The 14,375-nt window shown below is 44.4% G+C and overlaps 1 protein-coding gene across 1 annotated transcript in view; it reads right to left on the reverse strand.

The window, feature by feature from the left end:
- The window catches only part of CACNB4 (calcium voltage-gated channel auxiliary subunit beta 4), a 151,711-nt gene that overhangs the window by 63,720 nt on the left and 73,616 nt on the right, over positions 1-14,375 (reverse strand). The window contains 3 exon segments of the mRNA XM_006024544.3: positions 1-92; positions 5,871-5,993; positions 6,884-7,003. The exon segment at positions 1-92 is cut by the window's left edge and continues 22 nt beyond it. Coding sequence (XP_006024606.1) covers positions 1-92; positions 5,871-5,993; positions 6,884-7,003 — 335 coding nt within the window.

Raw genomic sequence — 14,375 nt, forward strand, 5'->3', positions numbered from 1 at the left:
CGTATGTTCTCCAGTCTAAGTGGACTTGGAATAAAACCTATCTCACAGCCCTCTTTAACCAGCCTTCCTATCCACCAGTCATTATTGTATTTCTGTAACACACACAGATTATCAACTTAACTCACACATTCAACAAGTCTTAAGTATTCTGAACATTTTATCATCCCCACCCTTTAACCCCACACTGTGCTTTGAAAGGCAGTGCTCACACTGGAAGCTCATCATTGGACAAACTGTGCATCTTACATGAGTAAATCAGAAAAGCCAGAGAGGTCTTTAAAAACTGAAGTCTTTTGCATGTCCAAGGAATCAATGTGAGCACAAACTGGGTCAGTACAGATTTCTCTCTGGACTATCTCAGCCTGTCTCAATAAATTTCTATTTTCCCCTTGTCCTTTTTAAACCTACTCCTGCAAGCCTCTCTCCCATGCCCAATTTTTACTCATAGAAGTATTCCCACTGATTTATTTCCACTGTCCATATATCCATCCCTTAGGCCTAATTCTGCTACAGTTTTGATCCAGAAAATCACATTAGCAGTTGCTTAAATTTTAAGTTGCTAAAATGTTAGTTCCATGGAAGTTAGCAGGTATATTCACAATCTTGAGATCTGGTCCTATGTTAGTATCAATCAGAAGAACAAGTTAAACCAGTGGACTTAAACCAATGTAAATGTCCTATCATCAGATCATGATTGTGTTTCATGCTCTTGTTTTAAATTTAGTCCCTGAATATGGAATCCTTACTCACATGAACAATCTCACTGTCTTCAGTGGACTTATTTCTGATTTACACTTACATAAATGAGATAAGAGTCAGGCTCATGGTGAGAACATCTGAATAAGGGAAATGATACTGACGCAGTGGGGAAACAAGATTATTCACATTAGGTCATCACCTTCCATACGTTATTCTTAGCATTCAGTGTGTGGGAAGAGTACATTTAACTGCTATTGGTTGCTATGTCTGATTTCTTATGCAGTGTCAGTAATTATTGCTATTACATCTGATTAAACAGGTACATAATATATGGGCCTGTAGGTGACAGATGAGACATGCAGGATGTATCTTGAATATAGGGACTCACCAGTTTCTGCTGATATTCCAGTCTGCTGCCAAGGTGACCCCACTTCTATCTAAATCCATTGGACTTAGATTCATAGACTGTAAGGGGCTGGAAGGGACCTCGCAAGATCATCGGGTCCAGCTCCCCTGCACTAGGCAGGAAAGACAACTGGGGTCGGGCGATTCCAGCAAGGTGACCATCCAATCTCCTCTTGAAGATTTCTAGGGAAGGTGATTGCACCACCTCTGGAGGGAGTTTATTCCAGTCTGGACACTAACTGTGAAGTTTTTTCTAGTGTTAAGCCTGAAACAGTTTTCCAGGAGTTTGTGGCCATTACTCCTGGTTTTCCCCAAGGGTGCCTTGGTGAACAGTTGTTCACCGAACCCTTGATGTATTCCCCTTATGTAGCAGTAAGCTGCTACTAAGTCCCCTCTCAGCCTTCTCTTTTTTAGGCTGAAGAGGCCCAAGTCCCTCAGCCTTTCCTTGTATGGCTTGCCTTGCAAGTCTCTGATCATACATGTGGCTCTTCTCTGGACTCTCTCAAGCTTTTCCATGTCTTTGCTGAAGTGCAGCGCCCAGAACTGGATGTAGTACTCTAGCTGCGGTCTCATCAATGCTGAATAAAGTGGAAGAATCACTTTCTTGGTTTTGCTTGAGATGCATCGGTTGATGCATGCCAGAGTATTGTTTGCCCTGTTGGCTACAGCATCGCACTAACGGCTCATATTCATACTATGGTCTATTATTACCCCACGGTCCCCTTCAGTCGTGGTGCTAGTCAGTTTGGCGCCATCAAGCCTGTAAGTATGTTGGGGATTGTTTGTCCCCAGATGAAGCACTTTACCCTTCTCAATGTTGAAGTTCATCTGGTTCTGATCCACACAATTTGCTAGCCTATCTAGATCCACCTGTGTCTGCAGCCTATCTTCAAGAGTGACCATGATCCCCCATAACCTGGTGTCATCCGTGAACTTCTTGGCCAGTGAACTCTTTACCCCAACATTCAAATCATTGATAAAGATGGTGAAAAGCACTGGACCAAGCACAGACCCCTGAGGGACACCGCTGGCCACTTCTCACCAGCACAACACAGATCTGTTCATTTGAACTCTTTGGGTCCTACCCACCTAACTGTTGAGCAGTTAAGCCTTCAATCCTTCAACTTTCCTGTGAGATCACGGGATACCAGATCAAAGGCCTTTTGGAAGTTTAGATATACAGTGTTGACTTCCTCTCTCTTATCCAGGTGGTGAGTTATCTGATTGTAGAAGGAGATAAGATTGGTAAGACAAGACCTGCCCATGACGAAGCCATGCTGGCTGTTGTTCAGAATCCTACCTTCTGCAAGCTTATCGCACATAGACTCCTTGATGAATTTTTCCAGGATTCTCTCTGGGATAGAAGTTAGGCTAATTGGCCTATAGTTGCCCAGGTCCTCTCTCCTCTCCTTCCTGAAGATGGGCACAACATTGGCCTTCTTCCAGTCTTCAGGAACTTCTCTTTCTTTAGATTTTGGTAGTCTGAGGTTGAGGAACATGTCATCCTCGTCCATGTAGAATTTCTTGCTGAAGGCCTGGCATTAAACTGATTTATTGAAAAAGATGTCTGTTGTAGGGGTCCCGACAACCCATACAGGGGTCACAAGACTGCTATCAGTCCCCAAGGGTAGGGAACTGAGGCAGCTGATCTCTCCAGGAGTGGGGACTTACCAGTGAAGACGCTGTTAGTGTGGTCCAAAGAGCTCCAAGCACTACGGCTGCTGCACTTAACAAGCTCGTGCCAGATCCGGGTTGGCCAGTGTGCAGTGACTGGCGTCATAAAGACACATCCCACACGGGCTGATGGGAGAACAGAGGCCCAGGATCATGACTGCAAGAGTGTTGACCCAGAGCAAGGATTGCCCTGGCAGAGGCAAAAGGGGCAGAGCAGAACCTGCTCATCTGATTTGAGGCTCAGAGGAGCCTCAGGATGGAGGGACCGGGACCACAATGTGGAGGAGCAGACATCATGACATGGAGGTGCAGAGAGACAACATTTGCCTCATCGGAGTGGCAAGAGCCATGATCTGTGAGTCCATTCCGGGACGGGGTCCAGGGCCCCATAGTCGCAGTGAGGGTTAACAACACCAGACAAGGGAAAATTAAGGACTTGAAAGACTAGTCTGCTGGGCATAGTCATAATAGCCCATGGAACTGTGATTAAAGGACTAACAGTCATTTAGTGAGGAACCCAGACACAGGGAGCTTGACATGCCAAATCCCCACACTGCCATGATAGGGCACAGGGAGACTTTCGTTAACCTATCGGGACTATTTACTAGGCCGGAGCCCGACTAATTGACAAATTGTGAGGGTGCTGCCATTCTATCATCTGATGGCGCACAACCTGGCTAGACCATAAGATCTGGTTGGTGTAACAATGGAGTGTAAGGGGAGGCAGAGCCCCGAGAAACATCAAGCTGTGAAGGCAAGTGAGGGCAAGTGTAAACCATTAAGGATCCTACCCTCTTACTAAAAAGGTTAAGACGTGGTGGATGAGACAGAGGACATGCCCTGCTAATATGAGCCATCAGTAAAATGCATGTCAGTGCAGATAAAATGGTGGTGGTGCGTTTTTTAACTAAAGCACCTCCTATGTATTTTAGTTCAAAAGCGTGCCGCCGTCATTTTCTCAGTGCTGACGCGCATTTTGCCACTTATAGACCTTCAAGTATAGAGCCTGATGCTGCAGCACTTGCATGTGTAAATATACCCTAAGAAAATACTATGTTAGGTGGGTTGCAAAAGAGATCTTCAGATGATTAAGAAAGACAGCAGATTAGGTATCTGAAATCCATCTGTCCTATGAGGCCAGCTGCTCTCTGCTCTGGATAGTCTGCATAGCAAGTTTAGGAACTGCAGGGTGCATGGAGTCAGTCTTGTGAGGGTTGCTGGAAAATTCAGTCATGGAGCTAAGTTGTCAGAACAAGTTCTTGTTGGGGAACAAATTTAGTGTAGAATAGACAAGTAGCTTCAGGTTTCCAACCTGCCTCTATCTCAGCAGATATGTAAATATTTCTTACAATAAATGCAAGGAAATCAATTTCCATCTGCGTTCACCCAAAGAGGGATGTAGAATGAGGGGATCACCAGAACTGTCCACTTGCTAAATGCTCCTCACAGCCAGCAGTGGCTCTTCTCAGACAGCTTCTGAGACAACTCATGCACAAGCTAGTTGCAAGATGACAATACATTTTCAATAAGAGCACTCTGTAGCATGTGAAGCAATGATGCAAATTCCCCCACCTCATCCTATGCACAAACCTCCATAAGGGGCCTGGTGCAACAGAAGTAGCAAAATGCATCCACTGAATGATATGGGAGCAGGTGCTTTTCTCTAACATGTCAGGCATCTCAAGAAAAAGGCATAATCTCTGGTGGTTCTCTTTACGGGTGGAGTGTGGTTACTTTGCCTTGCCGCAGTGCAGGACAGTGCTCTTGGCCCACAGCAAAGTTTGCTATAAAGATTTTAACTCTCATAGATAGATTTTGAACTTAGAATGCTAAATTCATAAAATACAATAAAAGAGCTGTGTATTTCATAAAAGAAGTGGGGATTGCTATTCTTGGTCATTTGCAGATATTACAATGATAAACTTGTGCAAAGGTGAACATGCACATTTGGGGGTTTACTGTAGACAGCTTTAAAAAATTGTGGGAAATATTCCCAACATACAGTGAAAAATATCCATTCACTGTTTCGTTGCGGGGGAGGGGGAAAAAAAAAAAAAAAAAATCGAGCTGATCAAGGGGAGAAGTTGCCTGCCTACAGCCTCTCTTCCCTAGCCCCACCTCTCCTTCCAGCGCTGGTGCTGTCTGCAAAAAGGAAGCTGGAATGAGGGAGGGATAACGCACTGAGGGCTGGGATTTGCCCAGCCTGAGCTGGAGGGGGATGGGGTTGGGGGTGGGCTGCAAAGCAAGGGTGCTCCAATCTAGTTGCCTCCCTTCCAGCTGAGGCTGGCCAAGCCCTAGCTCACAGCACACTACCCCTCCCTCATCTCCCCTCACTTCCTGCAAACAGCATCAGGAGAGGGGCTGGGCTGCATCAGCCCTGCCCTGATTGTGCGCAGGGACTGCTCTGCAGCACCTTCATCTGATCCTTCAATATGTGACAGTTCATTTGCTGCACGATTGGGCACTTTTAAACCACTCTGCAGCCATGCATGTCTGTCACAGCAAGGCTGTAGAGCACTTTCAGTGAGCTGATCACATGACAATGTCACTTCTGGCAGCACCCTTTTTCCTCTTAGCTTTTGGGTTTTCCTTCTCCCAACCCTAACCCTCCTGCTTTCCTTGAGATGTTTCCCCCCTAATGCTTATTGTAGACCTTTTCTTTCTCTTAGAGAGTCTCTCCAGAGTAGTGTTCGTAGACCTGACTGGATTAACATCTTTTTTTGCACTCCCAGGATACCTACTCTTAGGCTCAAGCTCACCACTTGACAGGTTTGTTTTGAAGTACAGAATCTGAACACACCAACTTCAAGTGGGTTTTAAATATACTAACTAGGATATGATCTCCCATCTTGTTTCTAAGACCTGGCAGTAAATCTGTAACCTCAAATTTTTACTAGCACAAGAGATAGCCTTACAGCATTACAGCTTTGATAAGGACAAATGATCCTGGGAGCCACTGCTAATCAAACAGGTGTTCAATGCAGTGCTGGCTGCTATTAAGCTTTCTTTTTTTTCGTCTTGTGCAGCTCAAATCTGACTGCTTAGGTTTTAGTTGCTGGCTGGTAAAAGGAATAATTGCATCCTGGAGTTACCTCTTTAATGTGCAGAAAGTCCTTGGCATCAAAAGAGATGGCAGTGCTTGGGACAGGAACATCTTCATCCAGTGCTCCACAGTAACTCACATTAGTCTTAACAGCAAATGCTACAGGTTTAGACTAGAAATAGAAATACATGTAACAAGCATGTTGTAGAAATGTTATTGTACTTTTCAGATTTAAGAGTTAATATGCTAACTGTATCGAACAAAAAAAAAATCTACTGATGGTGCACTAGCACATTAGGCCATATCCAGACATAACATAAACTGGCCTCACTCCACACCAGCCAGGAACAAAGCTGTGCATTCTTATAATGTATCCAAAGTTGAACTTCAGGATTTGTTCACAGCAGACAACTGAGCATGAGTGTTCAGCCTCTGGTATGACATTTCTAAGGAAAGCGAACTCCTCCTTCCATGGGGTCCCACACAGACCTGGAAATGCCATAAAGTTCCCCTCTTACAGACACTGTTCTAATGTTCCAAGATGCCGATTTCTTAACCAATGGGCAATGAAGTGCTACAGGTGTGATTCAAAGGCAGATAGGGGAGGAGGGACTGAGGAGACTGGCCAAACTCCTGAATCTCCTTGCGTTGTGCTGAGATGCTGGGCTGCTCGACCCATGTTAGTTCCTGAACTGAGAACAGAATTTTTGGAGTGAGCTATTGCATGAATATGGCCATGCAGCCTTGGTTCCAGAGTCAGTTTAAAATGTCTTTGCAGCACGCCTGGCAGGCTGGCCACACACACAATACTCTGGGCCCCTACTAACTTCAGCAGGGTTGAAGGAGAATAATTTCAATCCCCACTTCAGTATTAACTTCTTTGGGAAAATATTTGGCATTTCCCCCTCTAGTATCCTGTACTTCCATTGGTTATCAAACTATTTTCTAATGAGACTATCATCATTATAAACCTGTGGTGTGAGTGCATACAGCATGCAAAAGCTGCCATGTCACCGAATAACGTATAAATCTGCTATTATTAAAGACAGAGAAAGCACTCACTTTTGCCCTTTCAAGCTGAATGGCTGCTTGCTGTTCTCTCTCCTGGCGGATTGCTTCTCTGTCCTCCTCCAAAGATACATCCGAATCTGAAGGTCTACTTGTGTATGAATCTGCTGATCCCTAAAAATAAAAGCACGTAGTTAAGAAGAATATATAGATTGAATAGAAAGAAAAAGACAATTAAAAATTCAGAGAATATTGCTCAAAAATTGTTTCCTGGATTTTGTTAGATGGATTTTGTGCCTAATATCGAAGAGGAAATTAGGCAAGAGTTAACTAGGAACCTGAGTGCCTTTATAGGTGTTTTTGTTTGGTTTAAAAAAGGGCAAAATTCCATAGGTAAAAAACACCTCTCTGGTTTTCAGAGCTTGCACGTTATTCTCAGGCTTTGGAAGGCAATCACCGCTGGGCACACCACAGCAACCACTTAGGGGCTTAAACCCTGGTTTAAGCCTTAGATTATAATTATCTCTCTCAAAAATATATCATATCAAACATAATCTGAGTATTAGAGGACACAGTAAAAAACACATCTTTAAGTAAATACATTATTTATTGGACCAACTTTGTAGCTGGGATAAAGTTAAACAAGCTGTCAAATGGTAACTTTATCCCAACTACATAGTTGATCCAATAAAAGATGTCATCCTAAGAAATCCTTCCTTCTTGCATAATTTTTAGACCATCACAGCTATACCACCACTCTTAAACTACCATAAACATACTATTGATTCATAAATACTTTATTTACTGCCAGCAACCAAATGACAAACTATTTTAGTGAAGCATAAACACGTATGAACCAAGAAGCAAAAATGGCCGGAACACACTATTAAAAGCTGCTCAACATTACAAAATGTAGATCCAGATGTAACTTATGAAATTAGATAAGACAAAAGCAATATTATAGCCAGAAGTGGTGTAAATAGTTTGCATGGGGAGAAGCAGGAGACAATGAGCGGTAAGATTTCTCCTTTGTGTCACTATTCGGGCCAAGTGGCCAAATCTGAAAGTGTAATGTCTCCACTCTGTTCTTTATAAAAACTCTTTCATATCATGACCTTGATTCTGCAACCAGCTATGCAGAGAGGGATGCTTAAGCCTGTGAGGATCCAAATAAAGGACAGAGGTCTAATTACATAAGGAAGAATGGTACACAGAATTGTCAAGCATTATATTAGTCTTTAAAAAAGAGGAGGAGGAAATGCACAGAAATCACAAAGCCTGCAGAAGCCTAGCAAAATCAGGACCTGATTCTGCTCTCAAGGAGTCTCACTAATTGGGCCTTGCAGAGATAGGCACACTACACTGCCTCTGTGGGGAGACTGGTGGTGCTGCCAGAAGCATATCCTGTCTGCCCATGCCTACCCAACGTGTGTCCAAGCTCAGAAAGTAGCAGTGTAGCACAGACTTGAGCACACACTAAGAAGCATGAGGCAAACAGCCTGAGAGTGGCTCTGGGTGTGTACCCAAGCCTGCACTAAACCAGTTACACAGGCTGCACACACATGTTCAAATCATGCAGGACAAATCTTCCGGGTTTGTTTTCCTGTGAGAAAAACTGACTTGTACAATTTTCAGACAGAGAAGCAAAGCCCCTGCCCTATGGATGCTGGGCAGCCAGGGGCCCTACAGCACATGGCCCAGAAGAGAGCTTTGCAGGTATTTTGGGGTTTTTTTTAAGTGAATGCAGACAGGGATCATCAGGGTAAGAGAAGGTGGGCACTGTGCCATGCACAAAAGAGCCCTCCAGGCTTTCCCCTCCCCAGTGCTGTGCTGGAGCCCAGCTAAGGCTGGGCAGGCTGTATGCTCATATGCTTCCCCACACCGTGTGATTCCAGCAGGGAACAAACCAGTAGCAGGCGACACCCCCCTAATGGTTTCAGGGCTTGGCTTTTCCAGGCCCAAGCACTACAGAGACTTGTTCTGCTTCCTGCTTGGCTGGGATTGACACATGCTCTCCTTCCCTATGTGGGACAGGGCAGGGGAGAAGCAAAGCACACTGGGACTGTGCAAGTCGGCTCTGCATCTGCTGCCTGTACAGAAGTTTTGTCTCCTGGGAGATATTTTCCCAAGAGCCACTTCACTCGAATTGTTCCCAAGTTATTTTTCTCCCCAAGCGGCCACTTTTACTCTGGGAGAAAAAATATGAACTTTTATATACTTGTGGTTTCTCCAGAGAGAGCAGGGACTCTCCCTGGAGAAACTAAATGTCTGTTCAGCCCACAGGTTTTTTTCAAATGAGACACAGGCAGGTGGGACATCCTCCAGTGGCACTTCCAGGTTTACCCTACATGCCATAAAGACAAGGCCTTAGACTGTAAAAACAGTCTTAAACATGAGGCCTCTTTGCTTTGTGTGGCATGGGCAGCCTGTGTGTGTGGCATCCAGCAGATCAGGGAGGGAATAAGTGGAACAGTGGCAGGGCAGGGAACAAAAACAGAGCAGCAGGTTGGACAGGGAAAGGGAATCGGACTGGTGCTCAGAGATAGTGCAAGGTTAAGGTGCAGTACACCTGCAAAAACTTTTGGCCCCCCACTGACACAGGAAGGATATGTGCATTATGGTTCCATTTCCCAAGGTGAGGACATTTGTTTGGGGGTTGTTTATTTATTTATGTATTTGACATCTGTGCTGCCCTCCCCACCCAAAAGACTCAGGGTGGCTTATAATAAATATAATTAAAAACACAGATAAAATAAATAATATAAGAATTCCCTAGACAATATGCCAAAACTTAACCCTGCCTACTGAACATGGGTTTAAATAAGGTTTTACAGAGCTTCCAGAAGATGTCCTCAAGGGGGATGGGGTACATAGAATGAATTTCCATATTTTTTCACCAACTGAGCTTAACACAGAGCTGGTACATATAGGAAGTAGCTCTCAGCTGACCTTAGGTATTGCAGTGTATATAAGGGTGGAAGTGGTCCATTAGGCACATAGGACCCAGGGCACTTATATGGGCAATGCCTTAGCTAAGCAACCTCCTTTCCCCTAGTGGCATTGAAGTACCACTCACTGAATTTCCCACATTCCAATGCTGCAGATTCTGGCACTTTATTTTCGTATTTGATTATTTTGTATTTTATGTCATTTATTAACTCCCAGCAATTCATATTTTATCAAGCTTGGGATTCTGTATTGGTAATAGTGTTCTGATACACATAATAGGGAGCGCTGCACACTTACATATTTTTGAGAGTTTGCATTATAGCAATTAGATACAATGGCAATAAAGGCTATCTAAATTGCCATAAAAATCAGTACAGAGCCTTATGCAATTTGCATAATTTAATCCCATTTTTTAAAATATTTACATATTTTGTACATCCTTCTTAGGAACAGTACTGCACTACAATACCAATAATGAAAATAGAGCTCTCCATCTGTCTGAGTGAAGCCCCAATTAAGTCAACAGGACTGCAAAAGGCAGATTCTACATACGGGATATGGCCCCAGTACTGCACAGTAATAATAAAAAATCCTGTAGGAGCTCTCCTGTACATAGTAGTGCCTGTGATCATCACTGTAGAACAGTACAATATTTTTATAAAGGACAGTCATTTTTAATGAATTGGATTGTGTGTTTTTAGCATAGCATTTTGCAATAAGTTCAGTAACAAATTTCTAAGTGACAGCATTTTCAATAGTGAATTGAAAAAAAAAAAATTCTCTGAGCTACAGTCTTCCCACCCAGCAAAGCCGTAAACTCTATTTTTGTCAAATGGAGGGCTATTTTGTCTCATCACAGTTTTTAGAGGAGTTCTAAATTAACCTCGTCAGAAACTAACAAAAAAGGAAATACAAAAGTATGACAGGTTCATGATTCAACTGATTCAGATGCAAGGGCATTAAGAAAGCCTTGACAAACCAATCTTCACTGCCGTAATAAACACAATCCTATTTTTTTCTATGAGGGGGATGATTTAAATTTATTTTTTTGTGTTGAGCCATTTAACTATGTTCAAGCAGAGAGCCTGAGAAAGGAAAATAAGCAGAAGAGGAATCAACCAAAAGCCAAAATCCCCTGCTCACTCCCTCACCTCCCCCTTTGAAGACAGCACTGGGAGCAGAGCTGAGCTGCATCAGCCCAGTTCTGCCATGGCGTGCAGAGACGCAAGTTACTGAAGGAACTCCATTTGGAGCACATTCATCTCAACCCTCATGCAATTAGGGTTCAGATTTTTGCAGAATCAAGCTCTTTTAAAGCATGCTGCAGCTATGCACTTGTATTTGGTCACAGCTGTACAGCACTTTCAGGGGGCAAATCGGGTGAAAACTGTCACTTCTGTTTGTGCCTACAGATGTTAAAAAGAATATGTGATGGGATGTGATGTGCAATCCCAACAATCATGCTTCCAGCCATGTCACTATTGTTGGATTGAGCAACCCATCACGCCAAATTGACAGTGCAAGGGGAGCCTGGGATCATGATCCTGAGCTCCTCCTGCACAGGAAATCTTTGCTCCCATGACTGGGATTCCTGCCAGTTGATTGGATCTCCCAGCCCCAGCCCCTGCACCATGTGCTCCCTGGCTGAAAGCTCCAATCAGCTGACAAAGCTCCCAGGCACAGAAGCACATGGTGTCCCCCTGAGCCAGAGAGCTCCAATCACTGAAAAGGTTCCCAGTCTGGAGCATGCAGTGCCAATGACAGCTCCAGCTCCAGCATGGGGCATATAGACCTGCTCCAGCTTTGGTTGCATGCCTTGTGACGGAGCTGGAGCTGCCACAGCACACCCTGTGCCACATGACAGCACTATCTCCAGCATGGGGAACACAGTGGCTCCAGCATGGGGTGACAGCAGGGCCAGCAGCCAAGGAGATAAGTTGCAGCAGTGGCAATGGGCAAAACATCTGGAGGGCAACTACTGCTGTATCAGCCCTCATTCACCCTCCTGCTGCCAACTGCCATGATCACTGGGGCCTTAAAGCCCTGGATTCTGCGGCAGGCCATTTCCCGTGGCCACACACCCAACTTCCAGTGGCCTGCCAGTAGCCCAGGGAACCAGAAAAAACAGCACTGCAGCCTGGAGTCAGGCTAAGCGCTTTCTGTTTGACACCCCTGATGAAGACCATTAAGACACCATTCCCTCTACTTTCACAGATGGACTTTTTCCTCATCTTACTATCCCATGCTGCACTGCTTGAGTGGGCTACCCTGTAGACTAGAAGCGGCAAAAATGCAACCATGTAGCTACAGGTGAGTTAATTACCTTAGCTAAAAGACAATATTACTCAGTAGGCTACTTAGCTCAACCCAAAGATGCTATACCGCTTCCATTTTAATAGCTTGCCCCAGCAGCTCAGCATGTACACTTACCTATAGTTCATCAGACCTATATGGGATACATGCAAAATCAATATCCTGTAAGACACTTCAGTGGTAAATGGCTGACTCCTCATGGGTTTGTATGCAGCACCTGGGAGAAGGGTACAATGACTTCCCTTCACTTCCAAGAATCAGTTGAGGGCTGGGTTACCTCCCAGTGCACACCAGAGCAGCTGTAACAGAAATCTCTGGAGTCCAGAAAGCCCTTACCACACCTCCTCCTACCCACTCTCAATTCTGATATATCTTTAAAAGCAGGGTGGCAGGGGCTGGCTGCATGCCAGCCAAGGACATCCATCTTCAGATACTCTTCTAGGACAGTTTTAATCTCCTTGCCATTGTCACCAAAGAGACTTAGTAATGCTGGGGATCTGGGCACACAGTACACAAATCCACCATTGTACTGTACTACTAGCTTTAATAAGGATTATGGGCACTGCTATAGAGCTAGACAATAGAACTACTTACCTAAAGTTATATTCCCAGCCTCCCTTTTGGAATCATCTTCAAATCTTTAGTTCATACTGACAACAAAACAGAACCAATCAATTCTTTATTCTTACGGGAAGCTATCTAAGAGCTGGCTATTCCAGCCACCTGCCATCCCTGCCAGGAATGTTTCAATCACAAACTAATTAACTTGAAGGTGTCACTGGTAGTTTATCAATAACTACCAATAAAAGTAAGTAATCAACTTTTCATTGGTGGTGGTGGTGGGGATAAGTGGAAAACGGCTCCTGTTAAGGAATCCCTGTTCCATCTAGAATGGAGCTATTGATTTTATATACTATTTCCCTGGAGTTTGCTTGTGTTTCCCTTAGTAAAGGTAAGTTTCTCTTAAAGGGAACCAACCCTCATAGAAAACACTCCAACACCATAACTCTGATATGGTGATGTTTTCAGTAATACCTATAATTTACTGTCCAGATGAAGGAGTTTTAGGAATAGTCCTTTCAGATTAGAGCAATGGTCCAACTGGTCCAACGGACTATTGTCCACTAGCAGGAAAGTCATGCTTCAGACAGATCTGTAATATCCCTGCCATCTCATGCACACCTCCATAACGAGCATTATACAATAACATGCCTGTGAGGAAATTGTTGCTCTAACCTGAGGCACAACTGTTGGTGGGATTATGTTCTGAAGCATAAGTACAACATAGAAATGCTAGTCTAGCCACGATCATTCTTATAATTTATGTAAATTCACATATTTTTTAAAATACAGACAGAGAATCTTACCTGTTGGTATCTTCTGGTCAGGGGAACAAGTCAGAGATGGATACACTCTTACATCTCCATAACCTGCCTATCACTGTGGTAACTAGGAACCAATTAGGGCTGTGCGAAGCTTTGGGTGTTGATTCGAATCAGAGAAGATTCAGCCCAATTTGGCAGCTGAATCTCCAAATCTGACTCAAATCAGAAGACCAATAAAAAGGTCAGAATCAATTTGGAAAAGATTCAGAGAACATTGGAGATTCGGGTAGTCCCCACTCGCCAGCGCAGGGAGCTGGACCCAGACTCCATGCCAGTAAGTAGGGGGTGGAGGGTGAGGAGGGGTGTCACAACCCAGTGATTTTGGTGCCTCAGCACGATGGAATTTTCTTGCCACATGAGAGCCTCTTGCACAGCGAGGGTTTTTGCTGCACAGAAGAACCTCGGTGCAAGAGACTTCCCGCCAATTTGCAGGATGCATTTCTTCCTTGCAGCACAGAAATGCACGGTGCAAAGAGTTCCCGCTATTCGAATGCAAATTTGTGTCCTGCTATTGGCCAGCTCTAAATTATTCACACGTAGCGGCTGGTAATTGGCTTGCTGGCCGTTTAAAAATTCGCGCAACTTCCGCCCAAGTCGAAGAACTTTGAGCACGCTGCAGAGTGCCTCTAAAGAGATCTGACTTGTGGCTAGCTGATCGATAGACTGATCACCTATCGATCTTTTTTCCCGTCGCCGAGCGCAATCCCAGACGTACCCTTTTCCCGCCGGCTTGATTTACGGACGGATTCACTGGCTTGGGCCTCACCAGCTGGAACAACTCACGTGGTTGTTCAGACGACCGGACCATCTGCGTCGCAACTACAGGCGGCGTAAGTAAACGTTTTTGCAACCATTAAACCTTGTCTGCCTCTCCATTCACCAGCCCGCCCTGACGAACG

The sequence above is a fragment of the Alligator sinensis genome, unplaced genomic scaffold, assembly GCF_000455745.1.
Source record: "Alligator sinensis unplaced genomic scaffold, ASM45574v1 scaffold61_2, whole genome shotgun sequence".
Classification (NCBI taxonomy): domain Eukaryota; kingdom Metazoa; phylum Chordata; order Crocodylia; family Alligatoridae; genus Alligator; species Alligator sinensis.